Source organism: Colossoma macropomum, unplaced genomic scaffold, assembly GCF_904425465.1.
Source record: "Colossoma macropomum unplaced genomic scaffold, Colossoma_macropomum, whole genome shotgun sequence".
NCBI lineage: Eukaryota > Metazoa > Chordata > Actinopteri > Characiformes > Serrasalmidae > Colossoma > Colossoma macropomum.
The window spans coordinates 321,125-348,842 of record NW_023495864.1 but is presented as its reverse complement, the minus strand read 5'-3'; the positions used below and the strand labels follow the sequence as shown (position 1 = coordinate 348,842).

Below are 27,718 nucleotides of genomic sequence, written 5' to 3'. Positions count from 1 at the left end.
GGTGAGCAGTGGCACCCGATCAAGGCAGAAGAGGCAACAGCATCAGACCCACAGGATGGGCAGCTGTTCAACTCGGCAAAGAAGGAAAACACAGAGAGTCAGTTCTGTAATGGGTGTCAGTTCTGTAATGGGTGTCAGTTCTGTAATGGGTGAGTGATCACAGATTACAGTGTTAGCAGAGCAGCAGAGACTCCGTCAGGTCTGGATCTAATAGGGAAAACTAATTACCAAAGGCTTCACTATACAAGTAAGTTTTTAGCTTAGACTTAAACACTGAGGCTGTGTCTGAGTCCCGAACATTAACAGGAAGACTATTCCAAAGCCGGGGGGCTTTGTATGAGAAGGCTCTCCCCCCTGATGTAGCTTTATTAATTCTAGGTACTAATAGTGAGCAGCACCTTGTGATCTAAGTAAGCGTGATGGTTCATAGTAGGAGAGAAGTTCACTCAGGTACCCTGAGCACGAGGGTTTTGTCACAGAATACGCCTGACTGATGATCGACCATTTCGACTTCCATATCGGAGGCTCTCTCCAGCCCACTATCAAAAACTACGACAAACATTGGATGAAATGGAAGAAAAAGAGATCATCAGGAAGTCCAGTAGTGAATTTGCATCGCCATTTGTTCTGGTTTGGAAAAAGAATGGTGAGCTAAGAATCTGTACTGACTTCCGATGGCTGAATGCGCGTACTGTGAAGGATGCGCACCCCCTCCCTCATCAGGCTGATGTCCTCGCTGTATTAGGGGGTAACGCGTTCTTTAGTACCATGGATCTGACCTCCGGGTACTACAATGTCCCATTGAATGAAGAGGATAAGAGATACACAGCATTCTCCTCGCCGTTGGGATTACACGAGTACAATCGCTTACCACAAGGGTTATGCAACAGTCCTGCCACCTTCATGAGAATGATGTTGACAATTTTTGGTGATCAGAATTTTTTGAGTCTTCTCTGCTACTTGGATGACATGTTGGTTTTTGCTAAGTCTGAGGAAGAAAGCCTGCAGAGACTTGAGATGGTGTTTCAGCGTCTCAGGGAACACGAAACGTTCTACATCTAAGTGCCAGTTTTTAAGGAGATCAGTAAAATTTTTAGGTCACATAGTGTCTGAAGATGGTGTGGCCACTGATCCAACCAAGGTGGAGGCAATTGTGAATGTGACAGAACAGCAGCTCATGGAGAATGATTGTGTTACCCCTTCAGCAGAAAAGATAAGATCATTTTTAGGCATGATTGTTTATTATCAACACTTCATTGAACACTGTTCCACACTAGCAAAGCCGCTGTTTCAGCTTATAGCTGGTCAGAAAAAGCCTCGAAAGGGCAAAGGTGCCAAGAAATCCACCCAGACTTGTAGACTCACGCCGGCTGACTGGACCATTGATTGTAAACAAGCTCTACAAAACTTGAAGATAGCCTTGCTTAATCAAGCACTGCTGGCACATCCAGATTTCTCAAAGCCTTTTCTACTTTCAGTTGACGCTTCCACCAGTGGTCTTGGAGCTGTGCTTTCTCAGCTTCAGGGTGGTTGTGACACAGCAAGACCTATAGCTTTTGCCAGCAAATCCCTTAATCATGCACAATCGAAATATCCAGCACACAGACTCGAGTTTCTGGCTATGAAGTGGGCCATACATGACAAATTCAGTCACTGGCTATGTGGACACCGATTTACTGTGTGGACAGATAATAATCCACTGAAGTATATACTAACAAAGCCGAAACTCGATGCTTGTGAGCAAAGGTGGGTGGCAAAATTAGCTCCCTTTGATTTTGACATTCAGTACATCCCTGGAGCTAAAAACATTGTTGCAGACGCTCTAAGTAGGGAGCCATTTGTCAAACCACGAATCATGAGCAGACTGACAAGGACTCCTTATGATGTATTGTTACATGAAGCGGAGACTTTGAATGTGGATGATGTTCAGGACGGTTCGGTTGTCATGTGAGCTGCCTGAGACAAAAAGGGCTTGTGAGGCTGCTCCATGTGATGTTCTGCATGGCCAACAGTCTGACCCGGTGTTGGGTGACACCGCAGGACGGTTGTCACAAGAAGAGGTATCTGCAGTATTACAGTCACATTGTCAATGGAAGGAAGGTGCTACTCTGAGAGATGTCTGTCATGTACAGCATCTGGAGAAACTGATGGCGTCAAGACCCTGTCATTAGCAGAGTGAAGTTCTTTGTAGAGCGAGGGAGGAGGCCATCCAGAAGAGAAAGGGTTTATGAGTCCAGAGAAACCATATATACTCTAAAGCAGTGGAGCAAACTTACAATATGCATGGGTATACTGTATCGTTTGACAAAACAGCCAGTGTCTAAGGAGAGGCTGTTTCAATATGTTGTTCCAGCAGCTCTGAGAAACCATGTCATGAAGGGGGTACATGATGAGGCCGGCCATCAAGGGCAACAGCGTACCCTGTGGCTTGGAAGGCAAAGGTTTTACTGGGCTTCCACAAAGAAAGACATTAAAAAGTATGTTTCACATTGCAAGAGGTGCATTTTGGGAAAGTCGCCAGAACCAGAGGCTAGGGCGCCACTTGTTTCTGTGACAACGACTGCGCCATTAGAGCTAGTGTGTGTTGACTTTTGGTCTGCAGAGGATGCAAATAACAAATCTGTTGATGTACTAGTGATAACCGATCATTTCACGAAGATTGCTTGTGCATACCCTTGCCCAAATCAGTCTGCAAAGACAGTCGCCCGTCTTCTGTGGAATAATTTCTTCTGCGTATATGGCTTCCCAAAGCGCTTACATTCTGACAGGGGTGCAAACTTCGAAAGTTCTCTCATTGCTGAATTACTACAGCTAGCAGGAGTCAGCAAATCACACACCACGCCGTACCACCCAATGGGCAATGGTCAGGCAGGGCGTTTTAACAGAATGCTGGGAAATATGATTCGTACACTCCCGCCTAGGTCCAAAGCCAAATGGCCGCAGTTGTTGAATACTCTGGCTTTTGCATATAATTGCACTGTGCACGAGACCACTGGCTTTCCGCCATTCTTTCTCATGTTTGGTCGTACCCCCCATCTGCCGGTTGATGTCATGTTTTCGAGAGCGTCCTCTTGGATGATGCAACAGTCGATGTAGATAGGTATGTTCAATCTTTGGGGAAAGACCTAAAGGAAGCTATGTCATTGGCACAGCAGCACGCAGAGCGGCAACAGAACAAGCAAGCTGGAAACTACAATTGCAACTGTAAAGGTCAGTCACTAGACTTGGGAGACAGAGTTCTTCTTGTGAATAAAGGCGAGAGAGGCAAAAAGAAATTAGCTGATCGCTGGGAGAACACAGTGTATGTGGTGGTGGGCAAGAATGACTCATTGAACACTTACAGGATTCGTAATCCTAGTACAGGACAGACTAAGACTGTTCATCGAAATTTACTAATGCCAGTGAATTTCCTACCAGTACCTTCGTGGGGTGAGTCTGGAAGTCAGAACTCCTATAGCACACACAGTATAAGCCATAACATGTCAATGAATTATGGTCAGATTGATTAGTGTGAGGACAGGACAACCTAATGGGTCGCTGATTTACAGGACACTCCAGAGGTGGGAGAAATTGAGGAGATGGAGGACTGGTGCGAAGAGAGAGGGAGAGGCAGTCTTGATTTTAAAGATGGGGCAGGGACTCAAGAGGGCGATCAGGATGACGCAGTCATAGGTCTGGATGAATCGACCTCAACCTGGTCTGCGGAAATTTCTCGGAATCAAACGCCCTCATTGTCATGTCATGGTGACACCGAACATGTTGAAATTAGCTCTAAAACCATTTGGTCCCACGAAAACGTGGTATCTACAGCCCCAGTAGTAGACACTTTGCCTTCAAACACTCTAGAGCCACTTTCAGCTTCTTCTAAGGTCACTCAAACTGATAAAATGCACACCAGGCTAGGAAGAATCATTAAACCAGTGAACAGACTCATCCAAACTATGTCTGCGCAAAGCCTTAAACAAATATTAAACTCTCATTAATGGGGTTTTAAAATGGGTTACTTTTTTTTTTTTCTTTCTTTCACGTAAAAACCTACATAGAGTAATCTTTGGGAAGGAAAAGTCTTTTTCAGATTGTGGTGTCTGACATTTTGGACACGCAGTGATAACTAGTGCTGCAGTCTACATTTAAAACTATGTACATGGCATTGTTTTCAATAGCCAAGCTGGGGATTAGCTACCCCTGGTTTGTCTTAGTCCTTATGGGACGGCTTTATGGCTGAGCAACCACTCCTGGTTTTATGGTGAGGGACTACATCCTAGTTTTGGGAATTTAGAGATGATCTGTTTTGTTTTTTTGTTTTTTCCATTAGCGCATATATTGGAAGGTGACTATTGTACAGAAGAGTGCTGTAGATTGGTAGTTCATAATCTAGTGTAAAACAGTGGGGGTGAATGTGGCAGTGTGATGTTGTTACACTAGATTATTCACTTCAGGGATTTTATTTTGAAATCAGCAAGGGCTTTTAACTGTTGGAGCGTTCATTGAGGAGAGAAAGGGGGGGCTATTAAATGTAAAATTCTTTCTGTAAATTTCTTAGTTTTAATTATTTTATTGTTTCTTTTGTCTAAGTCTGGTTTACTAGAGCAAGTTCAATATGGGCGGAGTTTTAGCAGCCATTACGTGAGTGGAGTACGAAGTAAGCTGTAGCCCCGCCTTTCGTCCTCTGTGGAAAACGCCCCTGTGAGAGGAGGTGTGTGCTGGAGCAGCTCCGTCATTTTGAGTTAAAACACAGTTTGTATTTTCCCGTTATTTCTCATTTCTTTTGCTCAATATGAAGAGATTAAACCGACAGTGCCTGTATGGGTTTCTAAAGAAGAGCTGTAACTTTATTCATAATTCTAGGGTTGTATAGTTCGTGTAGTGTAACAGCTTTATGGTGATCTGAGTGCACGGTGTTTAACAGGCGCTGCTGAGAGCACGAGAGAGAGAAAAGCTAATGAAGCCTGTTTATTCGCCTTTTGTAAACTCTGTGCAGGTGGGGAAAATAAATGCTCTCTCATGTTAAGCTGGTGTGCTGATGTCATCACTTCGTTCATCATCTAACCCTACACAACGCAGAAGTCAACCTGTTACATCTGCACAAAGATTTAAAACACTTTTCTGTTTAGTCAGTAGTCAGATTACAACTGCAGAGGACTTCAGCAAAGCGTGGACTGCCGGTGGGGGAGGGGTGGCACCACCCACAGGAATGTAGCCCACCCCTCCGGGAACAGTCTTTTACTGGAACAGAGCTGTTACACCCTCTGTTTCCTCTTTTCCGTTCTCTGTATGCGTTTAGTTCCAGCTGGAGTTTTATAAAGTTCTGTGTGTGTTTTGGTGTTTGTGGGTAAAGAGCACCATTAGCAGTGTTGTGTTGTGTTGTGTTGTGTTGTGTTGTGTTTTTGCTTCTACTGGCTCGGTTCTCTCACTATAAAGGACACTATAGACACTCACAGCTCACACTAAACAGCCCATGTCCTGCTTTTGTCTTGTACCTTATTTTGTCTCTGAGCTGCAGAAACACAAACACATCATTTTTACATGATCGTTTTCCATCCTTTCATATGGACTGACTGTACTGGGGATGGACAGTACAGTGTTTATATACTACATCAGACTCTTTTTCAAAACACTAAATGAGTTAATTCAGTTTATGATTTGTCCCTTTAAAGGCTTTACTCATTAGTGTGTTTGGTGCACTTGGAGTTGTTTAGGTCAGAGCATGCAGAGTGGACAAACATCTAGAAACAGAAACAGGGGTAATAGCCCTGGGGCCCATGGTGCAGCAGGGACCCCCAGTAACCAGCCACCTTATATCCTCTTTGGACCCCTCATATAGATACCGACACAGAAAGATCCAATTTCTGACCATCATCAACATCAACACAGACAGAACTGACCTCTGCTTCTCTCCCTCACGTTGCTCCTCAGGATGCTCCTTATCTCCATGGTAACTGCTTAAAACAGATCCTTCACAACCCACAACATCAGATATTTAGTATTTATAACTCTAAAATCTTAGTCAGGTGATCTAATTTAACAGTTTAGCATTACATGCTGGTGGGCTGAGTGATCTTAAGTGCATCAACTTGTTTGAGACACAATAGCAAGTAAACAAACTACATAGACATAAACTACAGAGTTTAAATGACGGTCGATTGACTGATTTGGTGAAAATAAACAAAGTTAGCCACATTAATGTGAAACATTCTACAGTAAATTCTATACTAAAAAATAATCTGTGCATTTTGAGTAGGATTTGAAGATCCTTGTGTGAATCAGGACGTGTTCTGTTTTACCTCTAATCCAGAGTCACAGTGCAGAAGCAGAAGCAGTTCTGCACAAACGGCAGTAGAAATGCTAAAATCACACTTAAACGGCAGAAACAAAACTCAGGAGATAATAATAATATAATAATAATAAACAGAAAATGAGCTCCAGAACAGACCCTTCATTTATTTATTTAGGCATTAATACACATTCAAGGGCTGTTTGCTATATAATGTTTACATCAGCAGTGGACTGTCCTGAGTATTTGATGCCCCTCAAGGGCCCTGGCTTTCAGAGGCCCCTGGCAGTCAGAGACCCCTAGTATCCAGAGAACCCTGGCAGTCAGAGACCCCTAGTAGTCAGAGACCCCCAGTAGTCAGTCTCCTGGTGGTCTCTTAACAGAACTAACTCTCTGTTTTCTTTGTCGTGTTGAACAGCTGCCCATCCTGTGGGTCTAAAGTTGCTTCTTCTGCCTTGAATGAGTGCCCACTACTCATCAGCCTTCGGGACCCCTTTGACCACCATGGATCTTCCTGCTGTGCAGCTATTGGTTCACATGTTTTTCTCCTTTTCTGTATTTTAAGATTGTCCACTAATGTTAAAACCGTATTCTCTGTTCATTGTGCTCTTCTGTTATTTGTGTGGTGTCCAGAGGAGGATGGGTTCCCCTTTTGAGTTTTGGTTCCTCTCAGGGTTTCTTCCTCATGGGGGCTCGGACCCAGATCTTTCTGTAAAGCTGCTTTGCGACAAATGCCTGTTGTAAAAAGTACTATATAAAATAAATAAATACAAAGTTAATAAAACTCTCAGAGTCACCTGGCAGTCAGAGGCAAATGTGCTGCTTTTTGAGACCTTCTAGCCTGATTCACATTGTCAGACAGGTTCTATATCAGTGATATTTAGAGGTTTGGCAGTAATCATGCCTGGAGAACCCAACCAGTCAACTCAATTAGTTAATTCATTGATTAATTGATTAATTGATTAACTGGTTGATACACACACATTTATAACTGTAGGCATGAAAAGTGTGATGTTTGGTTCAAAATAATAAATGTAAATCTTCACTTTGTGATAGGCTCATCTGTGAAGCTGTATCACTGCAGAAAGAAACATTTATTAAAGATTATTTATTACACACATCTCTTGGTCATCATGTGGGTCAGCAGGGTGTCTGTAGTACCGTACACTCAACAATGACTATTCAAAGATATCGCATCCTGTGCTGAGATGATGTGCAGTGTAGACCCCTGATAAACTGATAACAGGGCCTGGATATTTTCCTTCAGCCCTGGAGAAGATAAGGGCAGCATTACACGGTCACTCTCTGGAACTCCCCTCTCCATGGTTTTGAAGAGGTTCCTCTACTCGTTTTCAGTCCATCCCTGTTGTTTCATGGTGTTTCAATGTGTTACCTGAATTACTCTGTTGGGCCTCAGACTGCAGGTTGTGTCAGAAGTGAAACTTCCATCTGGAAAATGGGGGAGCGGATTGGGTGGAGGAGGGATGGATTAGGGTGGGTGGTGTATAAATACTTAGACAGCATGACTTCATTTTTTACTACATTACTAGGATACAGTTAAAGATTAAGGCAGTTTTCTGTGTAGGAGTCGTTCTTCTGTGGCCCCTGCAGTTCATCTCACTCATATTCTAATGATTATTCTGACCTTGTTTGACTGCAGAAATACAGTTCATAGATTTGCACGCAAAGTTCTGCTTCACATCCCTGATGATCTCCATTACTCTGAATTCAGTTTGCTACAAAACACATCACTGTTCTCTTCATTCATCGGTTAAATGGTCTTCTCTGTTCATTATGGTCTGTGGTGTCTCTCCTGCTGTTATGACTGCTACACATGGCGTCTATCATGGGCCGTCCTGCCATGAGGGATTTAGGAGGCGTGGCCATGCAAAGTGGCCCTCAGATTAAAAAGAGCTGCTGTTGTTGTTGTTTGTCATTATTTTGTGTGTGTTGTTTGGAGTAATTATGAATGAGGAAGGTGGGTTTACAGTGTGTTAAAGTGTCCACACTCCATGGATGTGGAGTCCTCCTGTGTTACCTCTCCCTGAGTTTAGTGCTCTGTGAAAATGATTCATTGATTTAACCTAAAAACAGGAAGTAACCTGGTTGCCTTAAAATTGAGTTCACTGAAGTTAAAATAAAAAGCTAATAGAAAGTAAAACACAGATTATTGTTCTGTAAATGTGTTATTAGACGTTAAATGAACTAAATTTTAAATCTTTTTAAAACAAAACAATTCTAAACAAAATAAAATACGAGTATCTGGTCTCTCAGGCCAAGTTTAGTTACAACTGTGGACTCAAAATGCAACGCAGTGGATTGATATTGATTATTTATTTAGAATTCAGTCTAAAATACTGGGCGATGCATGATGGGTAAATAATAACCATCAGCTCTTCAGCCAAGCCAGGTATAAATAATATTTGTTATTTGAAAATCTATAGAAAATCTGCAGGAGCCAGTTTCATTGGGCCAAAGCTGATAACATTAATAATAGTGTCATCTATAATTTTAAATGTGGTTTATTTGTACCTTGTTCTGTTCTGTAAGTCTACCTATTCTTAGACTGACAGATGGTCTAAAGGAGGGAGGACTGCCGTGGGAGCCCCTGGGTGTCAGGTGTGACTGTGTGGGTATTGACATGGCTCAGGGGTCGGGTAGGAGGGCCCCTTTGTAGAATATTACTTCTGACCTCCCTGGGGTCCTGACCGGCTCTGGAAGCGACGGTCATCCGACTTAAGTCCATCACCAGTGTCTGAGTCAACATGAGAGGGAGGAGATGGCTCCTGGTCATGGTGGAAGGGCCTGAGCTGAGTTCTGTACAGGATGCATGCACTCTCAGTTTGAACTTCTTGGAGAGTTGGAGCCAGGGGCAGTGTAGTCCTCGTTCTCTATGGTGGAAGCCACAGCTTGGGAAGAGCTGAACCTGCTGGTCAAAGCTGGGAGGTCTATGTATGGGAGTGGGATGCACTGTCAGGTAGAAGCACCGCGGCTTTCCACTGGGGAAGCTGAACACACAGTGCCAGCACTGGTGGATGGATCCATTAAGGCCGTTGGCAGTGCACTCAAGCCACACCCCCAACAGCATCAATGATGCAGCGGATGATTGAGGAAGTGGATGGTGGCTGAGAGGAGGAGTGCTGGGGCTGCTCAGTCTCTCTGTACGCTCTGACGCATGGATGGAAAGCACCCTCACAAAGCTGGTGCTGCGCTTTGGGCTGTGTGGGGTCCACCACGGGCCGCACTGCTATGAGGAGCTTAGGAGCTGTAGCCATGCAAAGTGGCTGTCAGGAGGCACCATCCCACAGTTAATATGGTACTGTGCTGCTGCTGTTTATGTTAGTAGTGTAGTTGTGGTATTTGTAGTAATTGTGGGGGCAGTCATGGGCTGGAGGTTAGGGCACCAGCCTTGTGACTGGAAGGTCACCAGTTCGATCCCCTGAGCTGATGGGAAATGACTGATGTGCCCTTCAGCAAGGCACATAACCCCCAACTGCCCCTGGGTGCCACGGATAGGGCTGCCCACCGCTCTGGGCAAGTGTGCTCACCGCCCCCCAGAGTGTGTGCATTCACTAGTGTGCACGAGGTGTTTCACTGCATGGATGGGTTAAAATGCAGAGGTGAAATTTCCCCATTGTGGGACTCTTAACTAATTGTGACCAAGCAGGGTGGGTTGAAGTGTCCACCCTCTATGGCTGCCTGGGCAAAATTAAACAGCATTCACCTTCATTTTCCACGTCTTCTTTTACACCACAATATACTACTGCTTAAATTCAGTCTGATACCGCTAAGGAACAGAACACACTACAAACTCCCTTAAAACTGGAAAAATCATTTTCTGCATTTCTGAGTCAAATCCAGGATATTTTAAGTGATGCGTGTATCTGTTGTAATTTTAAATAATATTCTAATTTGTTAAATATTATTTAGATTTCCCCAATGTGTTAAATGCAGTAAATAAACAGTAATTGTGTATTGAAAGGTGTTCTCTGTGTGGGATGTGTTGGCTTAGAAAAACACTTATTAGAATATGAGCAACATAATTTGACCAGGGGTGCCCAAACTTTTACACACACTGTACAGTTGTGCTTGTTTTGAGTTGTGTTGATATTTCTTTATTGTTACTGTATGTTATTACTTCAGCTTTATCCCTCCCTGATGAATAAATAATAAATTAAAAATGATGATATTAATGCTGAGGTTAATGTTTATATAATAATAATTTAAACTGTACCCATTGAATCAGTTCTCCATCCCATCAGAACTCCTGAGTGAATCAGTATCAGTAGTGTAAATGCTGAGTTCAGTGTTTGGGACAGTTTTCTATTAATCTATTAATGCAGGGCTGAATTTGACTGAATTCTTTATTAAAGCTCTTTTAGTCCTGATCTTAATCCACACTGTAGAGACTGAGACGGGTTCTGTACTGAGCTGGAGTAAGAACTCCAGAGAGGACCGAGTCTGAGTTCATATCAGATCAAACTGAGCTGCGTTAGAGACTCTCACTGAAATGAAACTGCGCCAGAGAGCACTCCCAGACTGAAACCGGGAAAAAAAAACAGTAAAGAGGAGCAGCGCTGGAGGAGGAGAAGGAGAGACAGAGAGAGACTCGCACAGTAACAGAGACTTTATTCCACACGGTAAGTTATAATAAACAGCTCTGAAGTGCAGATTAAAGAACCCGTGTTACAGTTTCTAACTGAACTCAGTGGAGGACTGAAGCTCTAGTAGGAGGTAGAAAATGGAGAGTAGAGAAGCTTCTAGATCAGCGTGTAAAATGGCGGACAGTGAACCGCCGAGAGGCGCTGGTGAAAAACGGCCGTAGAGAAACTCAGAAATCCTGAATTTACAGACAGACAGGAGCCGAGTTCAGGCGGTTTCAGACAGGAGCCGAGTTCAGGTAGTTTCAGACAGGAGTCTGTCTGAAAGTTAGAGTTAAGTTAGAGAAAGTGACAGAGGTGTGTGTAAGGTTGTAGTTTGTTATATGTGGTTCAGAAAAATCCACATTAGTTCCTCTGTTCTCTGAAATGTCGATCAGTCGGGCGTAGCTGTAAAAACCTGCTCACTGTGTTTACAGTAAAAATATAGGAGCTCATCTACTCTGGATTTTACGGTAAACCGTTTAAGAGAGAAAAACGCTGCTCGTGCTTTGAGCTCATCTACTCTGGATTTTACGGTAAACCGTTTAAAGAGAGATAAACCTGCTCGAGCTTTGAGCTCATTTACTCTGGATTTTACGGTAAACCGTTTAAGAGAGATAAACGCTGCTCGTGCTTTGAGCTCATTTACTCTGGATTTTACGGTAAACCGTTTAAGAGAGATAAACGCTGCTCGAGCTTTGAGCTCATCTACTCTGGATTTTTACGGTAACCGTTTAGAGAGATAAACGCTGCTCGAGCTTTGAGCTCATTTACTCTGGATTTTACGGTAAACCGTTTACGAGAGATAAACGCTGCTCGAGCTTTGAGCTCATCTACTCTGGATTTTACGGTAAACCGTTTAAGAGAGATAAACGCTGCTCGAGCTTTGAGCTCATCTACTCTGGATTTTACGGTAAACCGTTTAAGAGAGATAAACGCTGCTCGAGCTTTGAGCTCATCTACTCTGGATTTTACGGTAAACCGTTTAAGAGAGAAAAACGCTGCTCGTGCTTTGAGCTCATCTACTCTGGATTTTACGGTAAACCGTTTAAGAGAGATAAACGCTGCTGGAGCTTTGAGTTCAGGTGTTGAGAAATCTAAAAGAACTGGGTTTCTGAGCTCTAACACCCCAAAAAGAACCTGCCTGAACAGAAACAAGCACAGAAACCGAGAAATGTGGATCTGATATTACAGTTTATGTAGAAAATACACTGTTGATCAATACATGATCAATATCAGCTCCAGTGATCAGACTGAGTATTATGGTTTGTTCTGTTTGCTGTAGTTTATGCTGTGAGATCTGCTGAAATCCAGACTCCTTGTGTGAACCGAATACTTGACAAAGAAAACTAGACAATGTTATAGGATGGGATAGAATTCCGAACAGTCGCTCAGTTCTATTCCTGACACGTTATAAAATTCCATAAAGTAATTAACTGTCAAACTGTTCATCAAACTGAATATGATTACCTCAGTATTACTGAAGAACACCTGCCCACCAACTCACAACTCACCTGCATTTTACTGTAGGAGTGTGGAATAATGGGATTTTCTCCTTTCTGTTGCTGTCCTGTTGCTGCAGGTGCTTCCAGACAGATGAACTGCAGGATGTAATTAATGAATTAAGATTTAAGTTCTAGTCGTGTGGAAACTTGAGGTTAAAGATCTAAAATGTCTTCATTTTAAAATGTATAACTGTGAACACTGTAAGAGTGAATTTAAAGTAGGAACTGTAAACTGTGTTGGTTATTAATGTTTTTTATGTGATATCAATTGACTACTAATCAGTTTACATTCATATATTTTTATATTTTATTTTGATCAATCGCTGGTTTGATCCCCTGAGCTGACAGTACGTGACTGAAGTGCCCTTGAGCAAAACACCTAACCCCCAGCTGCTCCCCGGGAGCCGTGGCTAGGCTGCCCACCGCTCTGGGCAAGTGTGCTCACTGCCCCCTAGTGTGTGTGTTCACTAGTGTGTATTTGGTGTTTCACTGCACGGATGGGTTAAATATGGAGGTGAAATTTCCCCGTTGTGGGACTGATAAGTGTCTTTTAATCTTAATCTTAAAGTACAGACTGTAAAAGACATGTTCGTATGCAGTAGCACTGTTCAGCCAGCAGAGGGAGGAAGTGGACTGCAGTAATTAGGGCTTATTAAAAAAAACCTTTCATGGTGAAAGTCCAGATTTTGAGATTAAAGAGAATATATTAAATCTGACATGAGAAAGTAAAAAAACCTACTTTTTCTCACTATTCAAAATTAAAAAGTTCCAATAGAGCGGCAGCAGGACCCAGCGGCGCTGTGGCTAACAGAGCGGCAGTAGGACCCGGCGGCGCTGTGGCTAACAGAGCGGCAGCAGGACCCGGCGGCGCTGTGGCTAACAGAGCGGCAGCAGGAGCCGGCGGCGCTGTGGCTAACAGAGCGGCAGTAGGACCCGGCGGCGCTGTGGCTAACAGATCGGCAGCAGGACCCGGCGGCGCTGTGGCTAACAGAGCGGCAGTAGAACCCAGCGGCGCTGTGGCTAACAGAGCGGCAGTAGAACCCGGCGGTGCTGTTAGGTCAGAATGCTGTTTCCTCACAGGGCAGTTAACCGTACAGGTCTGAGCTGTGATGCAGTGTTGTAGGCAGTTGCCTAAGGTGGTAGAATGAATGGAGATTCTAATAGTTATTTTGTTTAACAGGGTGCATGATAGCTTAGCACTGGCTACTGCTTTGTAATACTGTTTGTCATTTTGTATCTTTCTTTTGTTTTTTGTAGGATGTATTTTTCTTTTCTGTTTCTTTCATTTTAAGACCTGCTATTTCAAACTAGGACCAGACTCTGCAGTGGCATTTTACTCTGTAAGCCTCAGAGCTCCTGAGATTAAGATGATAAAGCTTCATCTCTGTTTTATTGCAGTTTGTATTTTCCCTTCTGAGACTGTTTGAACCCACTGGTACACAGAGGTGGGTGGGTGTGTTGGTTGAAGTTTCTTTTTGTTTTGATTGGTTATTTAATTCATTTGTTTACGTATTTTGATGTGTCGCTGTGGGTGAAGTGTTGAGTCCAGTGGGTGCCCCTTACAAGCTTGGGAACTACTGAAAGTTGTACTGGTGATGTAAGGATGTTTGTGGCTTTGAAGATGTTCTAACTACCTCAACTTATGTGCAGCTGGTGCAGCTGACTTTGCTTGATTTTTTGGGCCTAGAAGAGGCTTTTCTGCTTACTGACTTTGTTAAAACATGAATGTGTGAGGAGTGGAGCTCTTTTTCAGCCGGTTCAGCATGTTCAGTCAGCATTAGCCAGCCTACGTGCAGGACAGGATGCACTGCAGAAGGAAATGAGGACAGTAGGCCGTTATTTGCTATTTCAGTGAAATTTTAAAGAATGATCTGATACTGAGTCTAACACTTCATTCCCTCTGTACTCGGTCACTTAAAGGTGCAGTAAGTGATTTCAGTTAAAGACACTCTTTGTCCAGTTCCCTGAATATCTCCTCACGGTCCACTAGCTCTCTGTTCTGGGTGCGCTGCTGTTGGTGCAGCACAGCCCTGACTCTGTAAACAGGAAACAAAGAGGCTCGGACCGAACGACACAACACTGTTCCAGCCAGTCAGCATCAGGGGGCACTCGAGCTCAGGACAGGGGGAAGGGGAGGGGCTACACGCTGAACTCCATGCACAGTCAAGGAGGAGAGATGGAGGAGAAACAATGGTGAAGAGCCGTGTTTATATCTGAGGGGTGTTTCATCAGTAGAGAAACCTCTTTTTCAGATTCTCCCATTCCACCTTAAATGGCGCAGCAGTCACATTCAGGCGCCTCTAGTCTGAATCCTCCTGCTGTGTATTTCTGCCTCACACACTGCTACAGGCTTTACAGCAGTCACTACAGTTTCAGAGGAGAGTGCAGACAGCCTGACAAAACCAGGCTTGGTTTTTAGTAGAAATCAGTGAGGTGACCTGCAGGGCCCCAGGTGAGCTGGTGTGGAATAACCAACAGAAACAGTTTAAAACAGGGAGGGAAAGTCATGCTGTGCACCATCAATAACTGTACTGACAGGTGCATTATTATTAATATTTCTATTAGAGTTTTATTAATAATATAAAAAACTTAGATTTTATATTCATTTCTGAATTTATTCATATGATTTCCTATCTTTAATGACATATTTCTGTATTTAATGTTGGTCTTAAATGGCATTTTATAGTTTTTAAATACTTATACTACAACAAAATAAAGAGGCACTACAGAGGTCACACAATGAAGCAATCGGTCAGGAGCTCTCAGGTTATGGGTGCAGCAAACTCAAGACAACGGCACCATTTAACCATTGATTTCACTCTTCCTACATGTTCTCCTCAAATGCTCTAGCTTTGTGTGTTATTTGTAGCACTGCATGATGCTGCAGTGACAACAAACTCATGAGTGTACAGTCAGTGTGATCATCATCCTGTGTGTGTTTTGTGTGTCTTAATAGATCTCAGAGAGAAATCCAGAGGAACAGCTCCATGATGGAGCTTCATCACTCCAGCAGTGGAGGAGGAGCCTCTGATCTAAAGTGAGTAACTTCATATCAGCAGTTTTTATGAAAAGAAAAAATGAAAATGTATGAAAAAGATTTACAAAATGATTCTCAGTTGTGTTTGTGTTAAATGAGGTTTAGTAAATAAAGTATTTACTCAACTCTCATCATGCTGTCAGGTTAAAGTGTGCAGGATCTCCAGATCCCAGCTGTGTGTCTGAGAAGAGATACCGGTCCACATCTGACTCTCCTGGATTCAGCAGAGGAGGAGGAGGAGAACCCAGCCATGTGTCTATGAAGAGTGACCAGTCCATGCCTGACCCTCCTGGATTCAGCAGAGGAGGAGGAGAACCCAGCCGTGTGTCTATGAAGAGTGACCAGTCCATGCCTGACCCTCCTGGATTCAGCAGAGGAGGAGGAGAACCCAGCCGTGTGTCTATGAAGAGTGACCAGTCCATGCCTGACCCTCCTGGATTCAGCAGAGGAGGAGGAGAACCCAGCCGTGTGTCTATGAAGAGTGACCAGTCCATGCCTGACCCTCCTGGATTCAGCAGAGGAGGAGGAGAACCCAGCCGTGTGTCTATGAAGAGTGACCAGTCCATGCCTGACCCTCCTGGATTCAGCAGAGGAGGAGGAGAACCCAGCCATGTGTCTATGAAGAGTGACCAGTCCATGCCTGACCCTCCTGGATTCAGCAGAGGAGCTGTTCCCTCTGACCCAGAGTGAGTTGTTGTCCTTTTACTGAATAATGAACAGTTAAAGAAATTGAGCACAGCAGTTACTGGCTGATCTCAGTCAGCTGATAGATCAGCTGGTCACCTGCATATGATTGGCTTATTTAGTCAGGGCACTGATTTAAGCTGTTCTCATTTCTCTGGGGGTCTTTTTGCTGCTCCCCCAGAACTGAGCCATACTGCCAAATATAACTTACTGTAAATGCAAACAAGATATTTTCTTTGAAGTGGTCCTGGCTGAACTTAGAATCTAGAACACTGAACAGTTCTTGTTCTATGACTGACTTTAAACCTCAGCAGTGGAGAAGGACAGTCCAGCATGTCCAGTCACTGACCATATGGTATAATTAGTAATCTGTAGAATTTTATATATAAGTATGTTTATATACGGGTAAGAGAAATATTCATATAATCCAGAGACGATGTGTTAGACAGCCAATCATTATGCGTTTACAATTTGTTTACAGATGTATGAAATGTAAACTATTAATGCTCTGTTCTAGTTTAGAAGTAGTTCATTGTAAATGTTTCAGCCTGTAAACTACTCGTCTTAATATCAACGTGAAAAACGAAGAAGAGACAAAGAGCCATGTTTCAAGAAAAGCTTTGGGTCATGTTGTTTCTTCTTTTCATTTCCTTACAGCGTTACGTTTTTTTAGCTCAGCGCAGGAAAGACGTAAGATAACAACGAAACAGTAAACAGAACTTAAATCTGACCAGAGGAGGTCAGGAAAGATAAATAATCTAAGCAAATCAGTACAAACACTCTTCTCTATCTCTGTAGCTGAATCACACACAGGAGAAAAGGTACATTCAAAAGAAATGGCACCCCTACAGCCTGGCTGTGTCACTGTAAATAAGTTAGAGAAGTGGACTCCACGCTCAGTTGTGTTCTAGAGTTCAGTACCAGTTGGCTCTGATATAAAAACTCAGGTATGATGACCAGAGTGTCTTTCTCTAAAACAAACAGCTCAACCAGTAAGAGAGACAGACAGAGTGCTGCTGCACAACTGACCACATTAGAAAGGTGTAAGTGTCCAATCAGACAGAGCTGCAGCTGGAGAGTCACTCCAGACCTGCTGTGGGAAACCTCTGACTGTGGACTTCAGCTCAGACAATCCAATCAGTTTCCACAGAGATGCAGATAAATATGTGATATGTGCATTTGAATGTCTGAAAATCGTATTTTGGTGAGTAAGTTATCTCGGCTACCCAGCAGAGCCTGAATGGATATGTGCTGACTCAGCCTTCAGCATCTGGAACACAGTTTGTTGATTTAAGCAAGACATAAAGTTCATTGTAAGAACTCGACTCAAACTTATAGAATTCAATCAGGTACAAATTACACTGAAGTATAATTTAATAATATTAATTACATGAAAATATTACACCTGACAGAGTATTTCCATCAGTGATCTTCATTGTGAGCTGTTGTTATGATTACTTGTGTTGATGTTTGTGTTACTGTGTTTGACCCCATCAGGCTGAGCTCCACAGAACCTGCACTGCAGATAAACACTCTGTTGGAGGGAACTGGAGACCTGAATCAGGATTCTTACCAACCAGTGGATGATGATCTACACAGAGTCTTACAGAGACACAAAACCAGCATGAAGAACAAGTACGAGAGCTTATTTGAGGGAATCAGAACAGAAGAGAATAAAACCCTCCTGAACAGGATTTACACTCAGCTCTACATCATAGAGGGAGAGAGTGAAGGAGTGAATGAAGAACATGAGGTTCTACAGATGGAGAAAACACCCAGGAGACACTTACAAGACTCTCCAATCAACTGCTTAGACATCTTTAAACCTCTACAAGGTCCTGAAGGAGAAACACGAGAAGAGACCATTAGAGCTGTGGAGGCTGACAGACTCAGACACAGAGAAAGAGAAGATCACAGACCAGAAGAGCCAGAGCTCAGAGCTGTTCTGACTAAAGGCATCGCTGGAATTGGAAAAACTGTCTCTGTGCAGAAGTTCATTCTGGACTGGGCTGAAGGAAAAGCCAATCAGGATGTAGAGATCATGTTTGTGCTTCCGTTCCGGGAGCTGAACCTGATTAAAGATGATCAATACAGTCTTCATGGACTTCTGTGTGACTTCCATCCTGAGCTCAAAGATCTGGACCCAGAGATTTATGATCAGATCAAAGCTGTGTTTATATTTGATGGTCTGGATGAAAGCAGAATTCCACTGAACTTTGAAGAGTGTGAGAAAGTATCTGACATCACCACGAAATCATCAGTGGGAGTGTGATGACTAACCTCATCAAAGGAGAGCTGCTTCCCTCTGCTCTGATCTGGATCACCTCCCGACCAGCAGCAGCCAATCAGATCCCTCCTAAATACATCAACCGTGTGACAGAGATTCAGGGATTCAGTGACCCACAGAAGGAGGAGTACTTCAGGAAGAGGATCAGTGATGAAGACCAAGCCAGAGAATCATCTCCCACATTAAGACAGTGAGGAGCCTCCACATCATGTGCCACATTCCAGTCTTCTGCTGGATCTCAGCCACTGTTCTTCAGAGAATCATGAAACAGCCTCATACAGAAATCCCTAAAACTCTGACTGAAATGTACTCACACTTCCTGCTCACTCAGACCAACATGAAGAACGAGAAGTATGAGGAGAAAGACGAGAGAGACCCAAAGAACCTGCTGGAGTCCAACAGAACCATGATACTGAAACTGGCTGAACTGGCTTTCAAACAGCTGATGAAGGGCAATGTGATGTTCTATGAAGAGGACCTGAGAGAGAGCAGCATTGATGTCACTGAGACCTCAGTGTATTCTGAGATTTTCACTGAGATCTTTAGGGAGGAATGTGTGCTTCACCAGAGGAAGGTCTACTGCTTTGTTCATCTGAGCTTTCAGGAGTTTCTGGCTGCTGTTTATGTGTTTCACTGCTATGAGATCAAAAACATGAAGGAACTGGAGATATTTAACCCATGGGACAGTAAGTGGTCTAAGAATATTCCACTGGATGAGCTGCTGGAGGGAACAGTGGATACATCTGTAGAGAGTCAGAATGGACACCTGGATCTTTTCCTCCGTTTCCTGCTGGGCATCTCACTGGAGTCCAATCAGAGACGCCTACAGGGTCTACTGACCCCAACACAGAGCAGCTCAGAGAGAACCAGAGAGCACATCAAGAGTTTAATCAGAGGAAATCAAATCTCCACTGAGAGATCCATCAATCTGTTCCTCTGTCTGTCTGAAGTGAATGACCAGTCTGTCTCCAGAAAGATTCAGGAGAATCTAAACTCAGAGAGACACTCAGAGGAGAAACTCTCTCCTGGACAGTGTTCAGCACTAGCCTGCATGATCCTGAGCTCAGTGGAGGTTCTGGATGAGCTGGACCTGAAGAAGTACAACACATCAGAGGAGGGTTATAGGAGACTGATCCCAGCTGTGACTGTCTGCAGGAAAGCTCGGTGAGTGTTTTATCTACATTAATACAACATATGTTAATATTTAATAACTGATTAATAATTGACCTCATATCAGTTACAAATCTACAAATCAGTGTTCAGTTATTTAGTATTCAGAATATAAACCTTGTAGCTCCGCCTTCTGAGTGTTCAGTTAGAGACTGTAGCTCACAGTGTTTCTAATAAAGTGGCCAGTGTGTATAATCTGTGTTATAGTATGATATGAAAGATCAAAGGTCGGTTTATAGTTAAAGGGAAATTCCACCATTTTTCAAAATTCTCCCATAATTCAGTGTGTGAGGTGTAATCAGAGAGATTCAGAGTGGTTTGGTGTGAAATGGTTCAGGTCTCTTTACAGTGGTGGTGATAGGAACCAGGGGTCGCCATGACTACAACACAAATATAGACATTTTATTTACTATCCAGAACCACCAGTGAACCTACACGAGTCTTCTGAGTTTATATGAATGTTGATGAAGGAAAATAGTGGAAAATAAAATAAATAAATAATGTTTCTGATATTAAGTGGGGAATTTCATGTGTGATTGGAGCCAGACGTTTAATGGCTTTACATAGAAATGGTCACACAAATTCAGAAATAATAATAATATATTATTATTATTATTATTATTATTACTATTATTATATGTATCGATTGTGAAAATTTGAAACAACACCAGTAACTGTCTGTACTATCGATTCCATCCACACTCACACACACATACACACACATACACACACACTCACACACACATCCACACACACTCTCACACACACACACACACACACACACATACACACACACACACGTACACGCACTGAGTGTTATAAACTCTCAGTGTCTCATCAGAGAGTGAGACGTCTTCACTGCTCATATATATGTGTATATTTAAACTCATGCTCAGTTATTTACACTGAAAGGTATACTTGAATCCAAACCCTCACAAAATCTAAGAGGAGTATTTTATATCTCACGCCTGAGAGACTCTTTATATATACGTTTTAGCTGATTCCTAGAAGTGACAACATCCACTTTTCAACATCCACTTTCCCTCAGTCAGCGACTGCTTCCTTCACAACAAACAGCACCTACAAAGACTTAAACACACTCATGATTTAGCTTTGAGTCTGATCATCATCAGCAGTGTGTGAGTTTTGGCCCCATTCTTACAGTCTGCCGTCACCTTAGTCCCTTCAGCAGTAACACTGTCAGTGGGCCCTTCACTGCTGACGGTTTAATTCATCACTATGATCTTCATGTTGAACAAAGCTGTTGTTTATATCATCCTTAATGACTTCCTGTAAACACAAACTGCAGATACAGCATATAAGCGTAACATCACACACAGCTGGGGAGGCCAGTCTCAGTCCTGATGTTCTACCACCCTGCAGAGTTTAGCTTCAACTCTAAACACACACCTGACCCAGGAGACGACCTTCAGGATCATCTGAATATTACAGTCAGGTGTTCTGGATCTGAGCTCTCCAGGGTTTTAGATCTGCAGGACCAGGACTGAGCTCCTCTGCTGTGCAGTGATGAGGAAGCAGATCTCCTGATAGTTTAGAGTTAGTATTTTAAACAGGATGACAGACTGTCAGTTACCCTTCAGTGTTTGTGTGTTGTGGAGATCAGATCAGGAGAAATGTAGAAATAATGTGATATAAACAGAAAACATTTTTAGCTAGAAAGGGAAAGTTCGTGAACGAACTTTAAGTTGGCTTGAAAAAGCCAGTTAATGACGTTAAAACGTTAAAATGGTTGAAGACCGCTGATAGCTGTTAACATGTTGCCAAATGTTGCTAAGCAGAAGCTGCAGTATCTGTGGTGGACGGTAATTTGTTGCTAGGTGCTACTGTCAATGAAGTTCCACCTTGAAGTCTGCGCAACCTTAAATTTAGTGCTACATTAAAGAGAGTTCCACCTGAAATTCCATGCCACCTTAATTTTAGTGCTATGTTTATTGAAGTTCCACCATAAATTTAGTGCTACCTTAAAAGCAGTTCCACCTTAAATGTGGTGTTAAATTCACTGCCACCTTAAATTTAGTGCTAACTTTAATGCAGCTCCACCTTAAATAAAGGTCCACATTAAATTCTGTGCCACCTTGACAGACGTTGCACCTTAAATTCTGTGCCTCCTTAAATTTAGTGCTTTGTTAATTGAAGTTCCACCTTAAATTCAGTGCTAACATAAATGCAGTTCCACCTTAATTTCAGTGTCAGTGTAAACTCAGTGCTACCTTGAAAGAAGTTCCACCTTAAAATTCAGTGCTACCTAGGGGAAATCCACCTTAAAAGCAGTTCCACCTTAAGAAATCATTATGTGTGCTGACACTGCTGAGCATTAGGCTGGGAGTGGGTGAGACATTGGGCTCCGTGCGTGAGTTTGGATGTGTGTGTGAGAGAGGTGGCCATTGTGACATCATGTGTGGCATGCTGCCAACATTCCGCCCATTCATTCCCTATGGGAAAAAATATCGACTTTGAACGATAATTTTCCGAAAACCGTACGTCGGATCGCTTAGAAAAGCACAAGCACACCCCGCGGGTACAGGCTCTACGATCCTGCAAAGTTTCATTTTCTAGCTCGAAAACTGTAGGAGGAGTAGCATTTTATATTTCGAGCGTAGAATAATAATAATAATAATAATAATAGTAATAACTAGAGTTGGCTTGAAAAAGCCAGTTAATAACATTAAAACGTTAAAATGGTTGAAGACTGCTGATAGCTGTTAACATGTTGCCAAAATGTTGTGAAGCAGAAGCTGCAGTATCTGTGGTGGATGGTAATTCGTTGCTAGGTGCTACTGTGAATGAAGTTAAATTCTATGCCACCTTAAAAAGAGTTCCACCTTAAATTTGGTACCACCCTGAATTTAGTGCTACGTTAATTGAAGTTCCACCTTAAATTCTGTGCCACCTTAATTTTAGTACTGTCACTCACACAGCACAGAGAATTGATGATACTGTAGATCACACACAAAATCACTGATTTCAGTTTAAACGTACCTAAAAAGAGGACTCTGTTTGTCTGGTGTTGATATTGCGGTTCACCACTCAAACTACTATGATAGAATAGAGAACCCCAGTCGTCTAGCTGGTGTCTGAATACTGTGATATACTTTGATATGGATGTGGTAGGAGTGATGACAGTGAGGCGGTGTGATCCATCACCGACTTACCGAGCCTAACGTTTGCTGTTTGTGCTAAGTTGACGTTGTTGAGAAACTAAACAGTTTAGCTCTGTTGTTGGCCGCATGTTTAGCATTTGTAGTGGGGTAGCCGAGCGCTCGACACCAGACAGCTAAAAATAATCTGTTTTCTTTCTTAAATTATTATTATTACAAAAACTGCGGTCGTGCTTTTCCAGCTGGTAAAAACAGCTCACCAGACACTTTCTCCCACTCTCCCATGACAGATTGGTGAAATGTTCCACTGTTTGGTGAGTGTTTGGCCATAAAGGATAGTTAAAAACCAGCAACTAACCACAAGGAGCAAAAATCAGCCTTCAAACTTGATTTGACATTTATCGTGATATGTATTGATATCAAACAATATGAATTTTGTTTATCGTGATAACATTTTTGGCCATATCGCCCAGCTCTAGTTCAAACACAGAGGTCAGTAACAGTTCAAAGACAGAGTTCAACACCAATTCAAACACAGAGTTCACAGATTAGTATCGATTCAAACACCAGAGTTTAGTAATAATTCAAAGACAGAATTCAGTAACGATTCAAAGACAGCTTTCAGTAAAGATTCAAACACAGAATTCAGCAATGATTAAACCACAGATTTTTATAATGGTTCAAACAGAGTTCAGTAATGGTGCAAAGACACAGTTCAGTATTGATTCAAACAAAGTTGAGTAACAATTAGAACAGAGTTTAGTAATGATTCAGAGTTCAGTAATGATTCAATGACAGACTTCATTAATGATGAAAATACATGCATACATCATCTAAACCGCTTATCCTTCTGTGTCTCAGTGGGGTGCTGGAGCCTATCCCAGCTGTCATTGGGCGGAGGGCAGGATACACCCTGGACAGGTCGCCAGTCCATCGCAGGGCAATGATGAAAATAATGATTTTTCATTTTTTATAATGATTCAAAGATAGAGTACAGTAATGCTTCAAACACAGAGTTCAGTAATGATTCAAACACAGATTTTTATAATAATTCAAACAACGAATTCAAAAATGGTGCAAAGACAGTTCAGTAGTGATTCAAACACATTTTAGTTACAATTCATATGTGGAGTTCAGGAACGTTTAAAACAGAGTTTAGTAATAATTCAAAGACAGAGTTCAGAAATGATTCACACACAGTTTAGTAACGATTCAAAGACAAAGTTCAGTAATGTTTATAACAGAGTTTAGTAATGATTAAACCCAAGATTTTTATAATAATGCAAAGAGAGATTTCAGTAGGTATTCAAACACAGAGTTCAGTAATGATTCAAACACACTTTAGTAACGATTCAAAAATATAGTTAAGTAATGTTTAAAACAGAGTTTAGTAATGTTTCAGAGACAGATTTTTAAAATGATTCAAAGACAGTGTTCAGTATTGATTCAAAGACAGAGTACAGGAATGATTCAAACACAGTTCAGTAATATTTAAACACAGCGTTCAGTAACTATTCAAACAGAATTCAGCAATGATTAAAACAGATTTTTATAATGGTTCAAACAGAGTTCAGTAATGGTGCAAAGACACAGTTCAGTATTAATTCAAACAGAGTTCAGTAACGTTTAAAACAGAGTTGTGTAATGATTCAAACACAGATTTCAGTAACGATTCAAAGACAGTTAGTAATGATTCAAAAACAGAGTTCAGTAGCAATTCAAAGGCAAACTTGAGTAATGATTAAACCAAAGATTTTTATCATGATTCAAACATTAGCAACGTTTCAAACACAGAATTCAGTAATGATTAAAACACAGAGTTTGGGGGCTCCCCAGTGGCACAACCACTTAAGCGTTAGCCCTGTCATCAGGAGATCGCGAGTTCAATCCCCGGTGATGCTACAAGCGTCCGTGGCCGGGAGTCCGAGAGAGCACAGTTGGCCTTGGTCTTCGGGTAGGATGATTCAAAGACAGAATTCAGTAACGATTCAAACAGATTGAGTAATGATTAAAACAGAGTTTTATACTGATTCAAAGACAGAGTTCAGTAATGATTCAAACACAGTTTCCTAACGATTCAAACACAGTTCAGTCATGCTGAAAACAGAGTTCAGTCATGATCCAATCACAGCAGTCAGTAATGATTAAAACACAGGTTTTTTAATAATTCAAACACAGAGTTCAGTAACTTTTAAAACAGAGTTTAGTAAAGATTCAAACACAGCAACACACATGGACAAGATTAAGCAGTGAAGGAGGAAGAAAAATGCTCATGAAAGAGAGAAGTCTGTAAGTCAGATTTGAAGGTAGAGAAAGAAGAGCAGTCCCAGAGGGATTGAGGAAGAGAGTTCCAGAGTTTGGGGGCTATGGCACTGAAGGACCTCCCTCCCAAAGTGAAATGTCTGGTGCATCAGACAGCAAGTAACTTATTACAAGAAGACCTGAGAGAGCGAGGGGGAGTGTAAGAGGTCAGCAGTTCTCTGAAGTACTGCTGATGTGGGTTTCCTCACACTCAAAGACACAGAAAAATGCTATAAACGCTAATAGCGCCCCCTTGTAGGAACCAGAATTATTCAGGAGAAAATTAATTATTCAGAAGAAAATTAGTCATACTTTGTGCAAACATTTCATGTAAAACAGAAAAAAAATTTTATCTGTGAAATGTTAATTTGTTCTATAACTCTTACCATTTTAAAGCACCAGCAGTACACGCTCAAACATCTATGTACAGCCCTACCTGACATCCATAATCACAAGTCATAACTATATCACACCCACTGTCAACACCTTCATTTTCATTGTTTGGTCCACTTTCTCATCAGAACATGCTGTTCAAAACAAAAAAATAATCTTTTTATCTACAGGGCTGTTGTTGAGAACAATAAAACTGATACTTCTCAGAGCTCAGATTAGTTTGCTGAGCTTTTATCAAATGCTCATAACACACTGTGACTTACAACTTAACACTGGAATACTTGTTAACTGAGCTCAACTTTTCTGGGAAATGGACCAACAGGTCATCTTTCAGTAAGAACATATTAGAAAGGTTAAGTACATTTGAAAATATAAGTTTGAGCGTGAGTAACAGCACACACAGGACATTATTTAATAGCGCTGCAATGTTCAAGTCCATTAAAATCAGTCCACTATGTCTGGCAAGGGAGCAGATTTGCTACCTCCTATATCATTATTTAAAATGAGTTGATCAAAATCAAAAATGATCAACATTAGTAACTTTCAGAAACTATATTAGCACATTTTGAAATTATCTTTTTTTACCAGTTGGCTAACATGAACCAGCTCACTGTGTCACACGTATACTTCTGATTTGTAACATTGTTTATAAAAGGAAAGCAGAACTTTTATGCTGTTTGAATTTTATGAGTTTTATTATATCAAAGTCAAAGTGAGCTTTATTGTAATTTCCTCTCATCACAGATGCATTGAGAGAGGAACAAAACAGGTTTTCCTGGACATGGTGCTACATTTAACACAGAACAGCAGCAGACAACAGTGCAGACAGACAATAACTACAATAAGCCCATGTTAAAAAAAAGCATACTAAAGTAGTGCTAACAAAGTTATATACTTACATTATTTTGGGACTAATAATTTGTACTAAATCATTACTAATGTGCACTTAATATACATTTAAGTCAGGTTTTATATATACAAAGTATACTAGTTTGCTGTTCTTCTGGTATAATTTAGTACATTAGTCTGTGCTGCCAGATTGAGCTCCAAAAATACATTTAAATTGTAGCAAAGTATGTTTGTAATACTGTGTGCTCTTTAGACACATAATTAGTATACCAAGTTTTATAGTCCCAGTGTATAAATAGTATATTTACAAATACAGACAAGTATATTTGCTGAATCCTTCTTGTCTTCTTGCAGTACTGCTTCAGTACACTAAAGTATGTACTTTAAGTATTTACTACATTGTACTCAAATACATGCTTGGCATTCCATGTCATATACCTCTAATATACAAGTATTTTACATATAAATGTCTTTGGCTCAGTTGGTCCTGCTGCTTTGCTGGACAGTCATGTGGTAGTCCATGTTTCATGAGGCCTCTTTCTGCAAAGGACAGTGCTGCAAAATCTGCATAACTGCTAGGCCACTAGAATCATATTACATGAATTGCCTAATTATATTACTCTGTTTATTCATATTACCGAAACTATGTGAAGTGCTGCCATTTCATATCTCTGAGTTGTTTAAAACAGTGCTAAAGATTTTTCACTGTAAATTAAAATGTACAAGCCTCATCCTAACTAGCTGAAAATGTACATAAATTAAGTTATTTAAAGTATGCTATATCTCATTACTGAGCTATGGCACAGTGTCTTTAGCTGGGTTTCCATCCACCCATTTTTGTGCATATTTTGCCATATTGAATAAAAACACTTCATGGAAATAGCAAATTGTTGAATAGAGTTGCCGAAAACAACTGTAACAGTCTGTATGCTTTCTATAGGTGGATAATTTTTTGCCGGTTTAAAGAAAGGTTAAAATTAGAATGGAAACATGATTCATTCAGCAAATTGAAGACTATGATCAACAGTTCAGACAGACAGAGACCATTTATTAAACTCTGACTCCTATCATTTATCTTCTGTCTCTGGCATTAGGCCTCTCTGAGCTGAGTGTGTGTGAGTGTGTGAAGCAAGGCAAGTTTATTTATAAGACACCTTTCATACACTGCTGTCATTCAAAGTGCTTTATAAATGAGAAAATACAGAGTCAGTAGATACAGAGTTGTTTAAAAATGAAAATAGAAATTAAAACCATGATTAAAACAATACGGGAAAATTAAATTGAAAATCAAATTGCTAATTAAATTAGGATAGTTGGGAAAAATCTAATCTAAAAAAAGAATAATTCAAAAAAAAGGAAAAGGGTGTAGAAACGCTAACAGGGTTTAAACTGAGCTGAAAGCTGCTCTAACAGGATCGTTTTAGGCTGATTTGAAGTGTCCAGTGTTCTTCTAAGGCTC

General features: G+C 41.5%; 2 protein-coding genes across 2 annotated transcripts in view; both read left to right on the top strand.

The window, feature by feature from the left end:
- Positions 1–15,862: 15,862 nt before the first annotated feature.
- On the top strand, positions 15,863–18,454 carry LOC118803165. The gene is made up of 2 exons (XM_036563686.1): positions 15,863–16,142; positions 17,638–18,454. The coding sequence occupies exons 1-2, from the start codon at positions 15,877–15,879 to the stop codon at positions 18,410–18,412; spliced, it is 1,041 nt and encodes a 346-aa protein (XP_036419579.1). The 5' UTR covers positions 15,863–15,876; the 3' UTR covers positions 18,413–18,454.
- A 142-nt stretch (positions 18,455–18,596) lies between these two features.
- The window catches only part of LOC118803162 (NACHT, LRR and PYD domains-containing protein 3-like), a 75,560-nt gene continuing 66,438 nt past the window's right edge, over positions 18,597–27,718 (top strand). Inside the window, exon 1 of the mRNA XM_036563684.1 lies at positions 18,597–19,591. Coding sequence (XP_036419577.1) covers positions 18,636–19,591 — 956 coding nt within the window. The 5' untranslated portion in view covers positions 18,597–18,635. The remainder of the gene's footprint in view (positions 19,592–27,718) is intronic.

Bases quoted from the DNA above. Each gene is read 5' to 3' on its own strand.
- LOC118803165 (XM_036563686.1), top strand. From the start codon at position 15,877: ATGCCTGACCCTCCTGGATTCAGCAGAGGAGGAGGAGAACCCAGCCGT. The intron at 16,143-17,637 runs GTGAGTTGTTGT...TGACCCCATCAG, and splicing joins GCTGTTCCCTCTGACCCAGA to GCTGAGCTCCACAGAACCTG.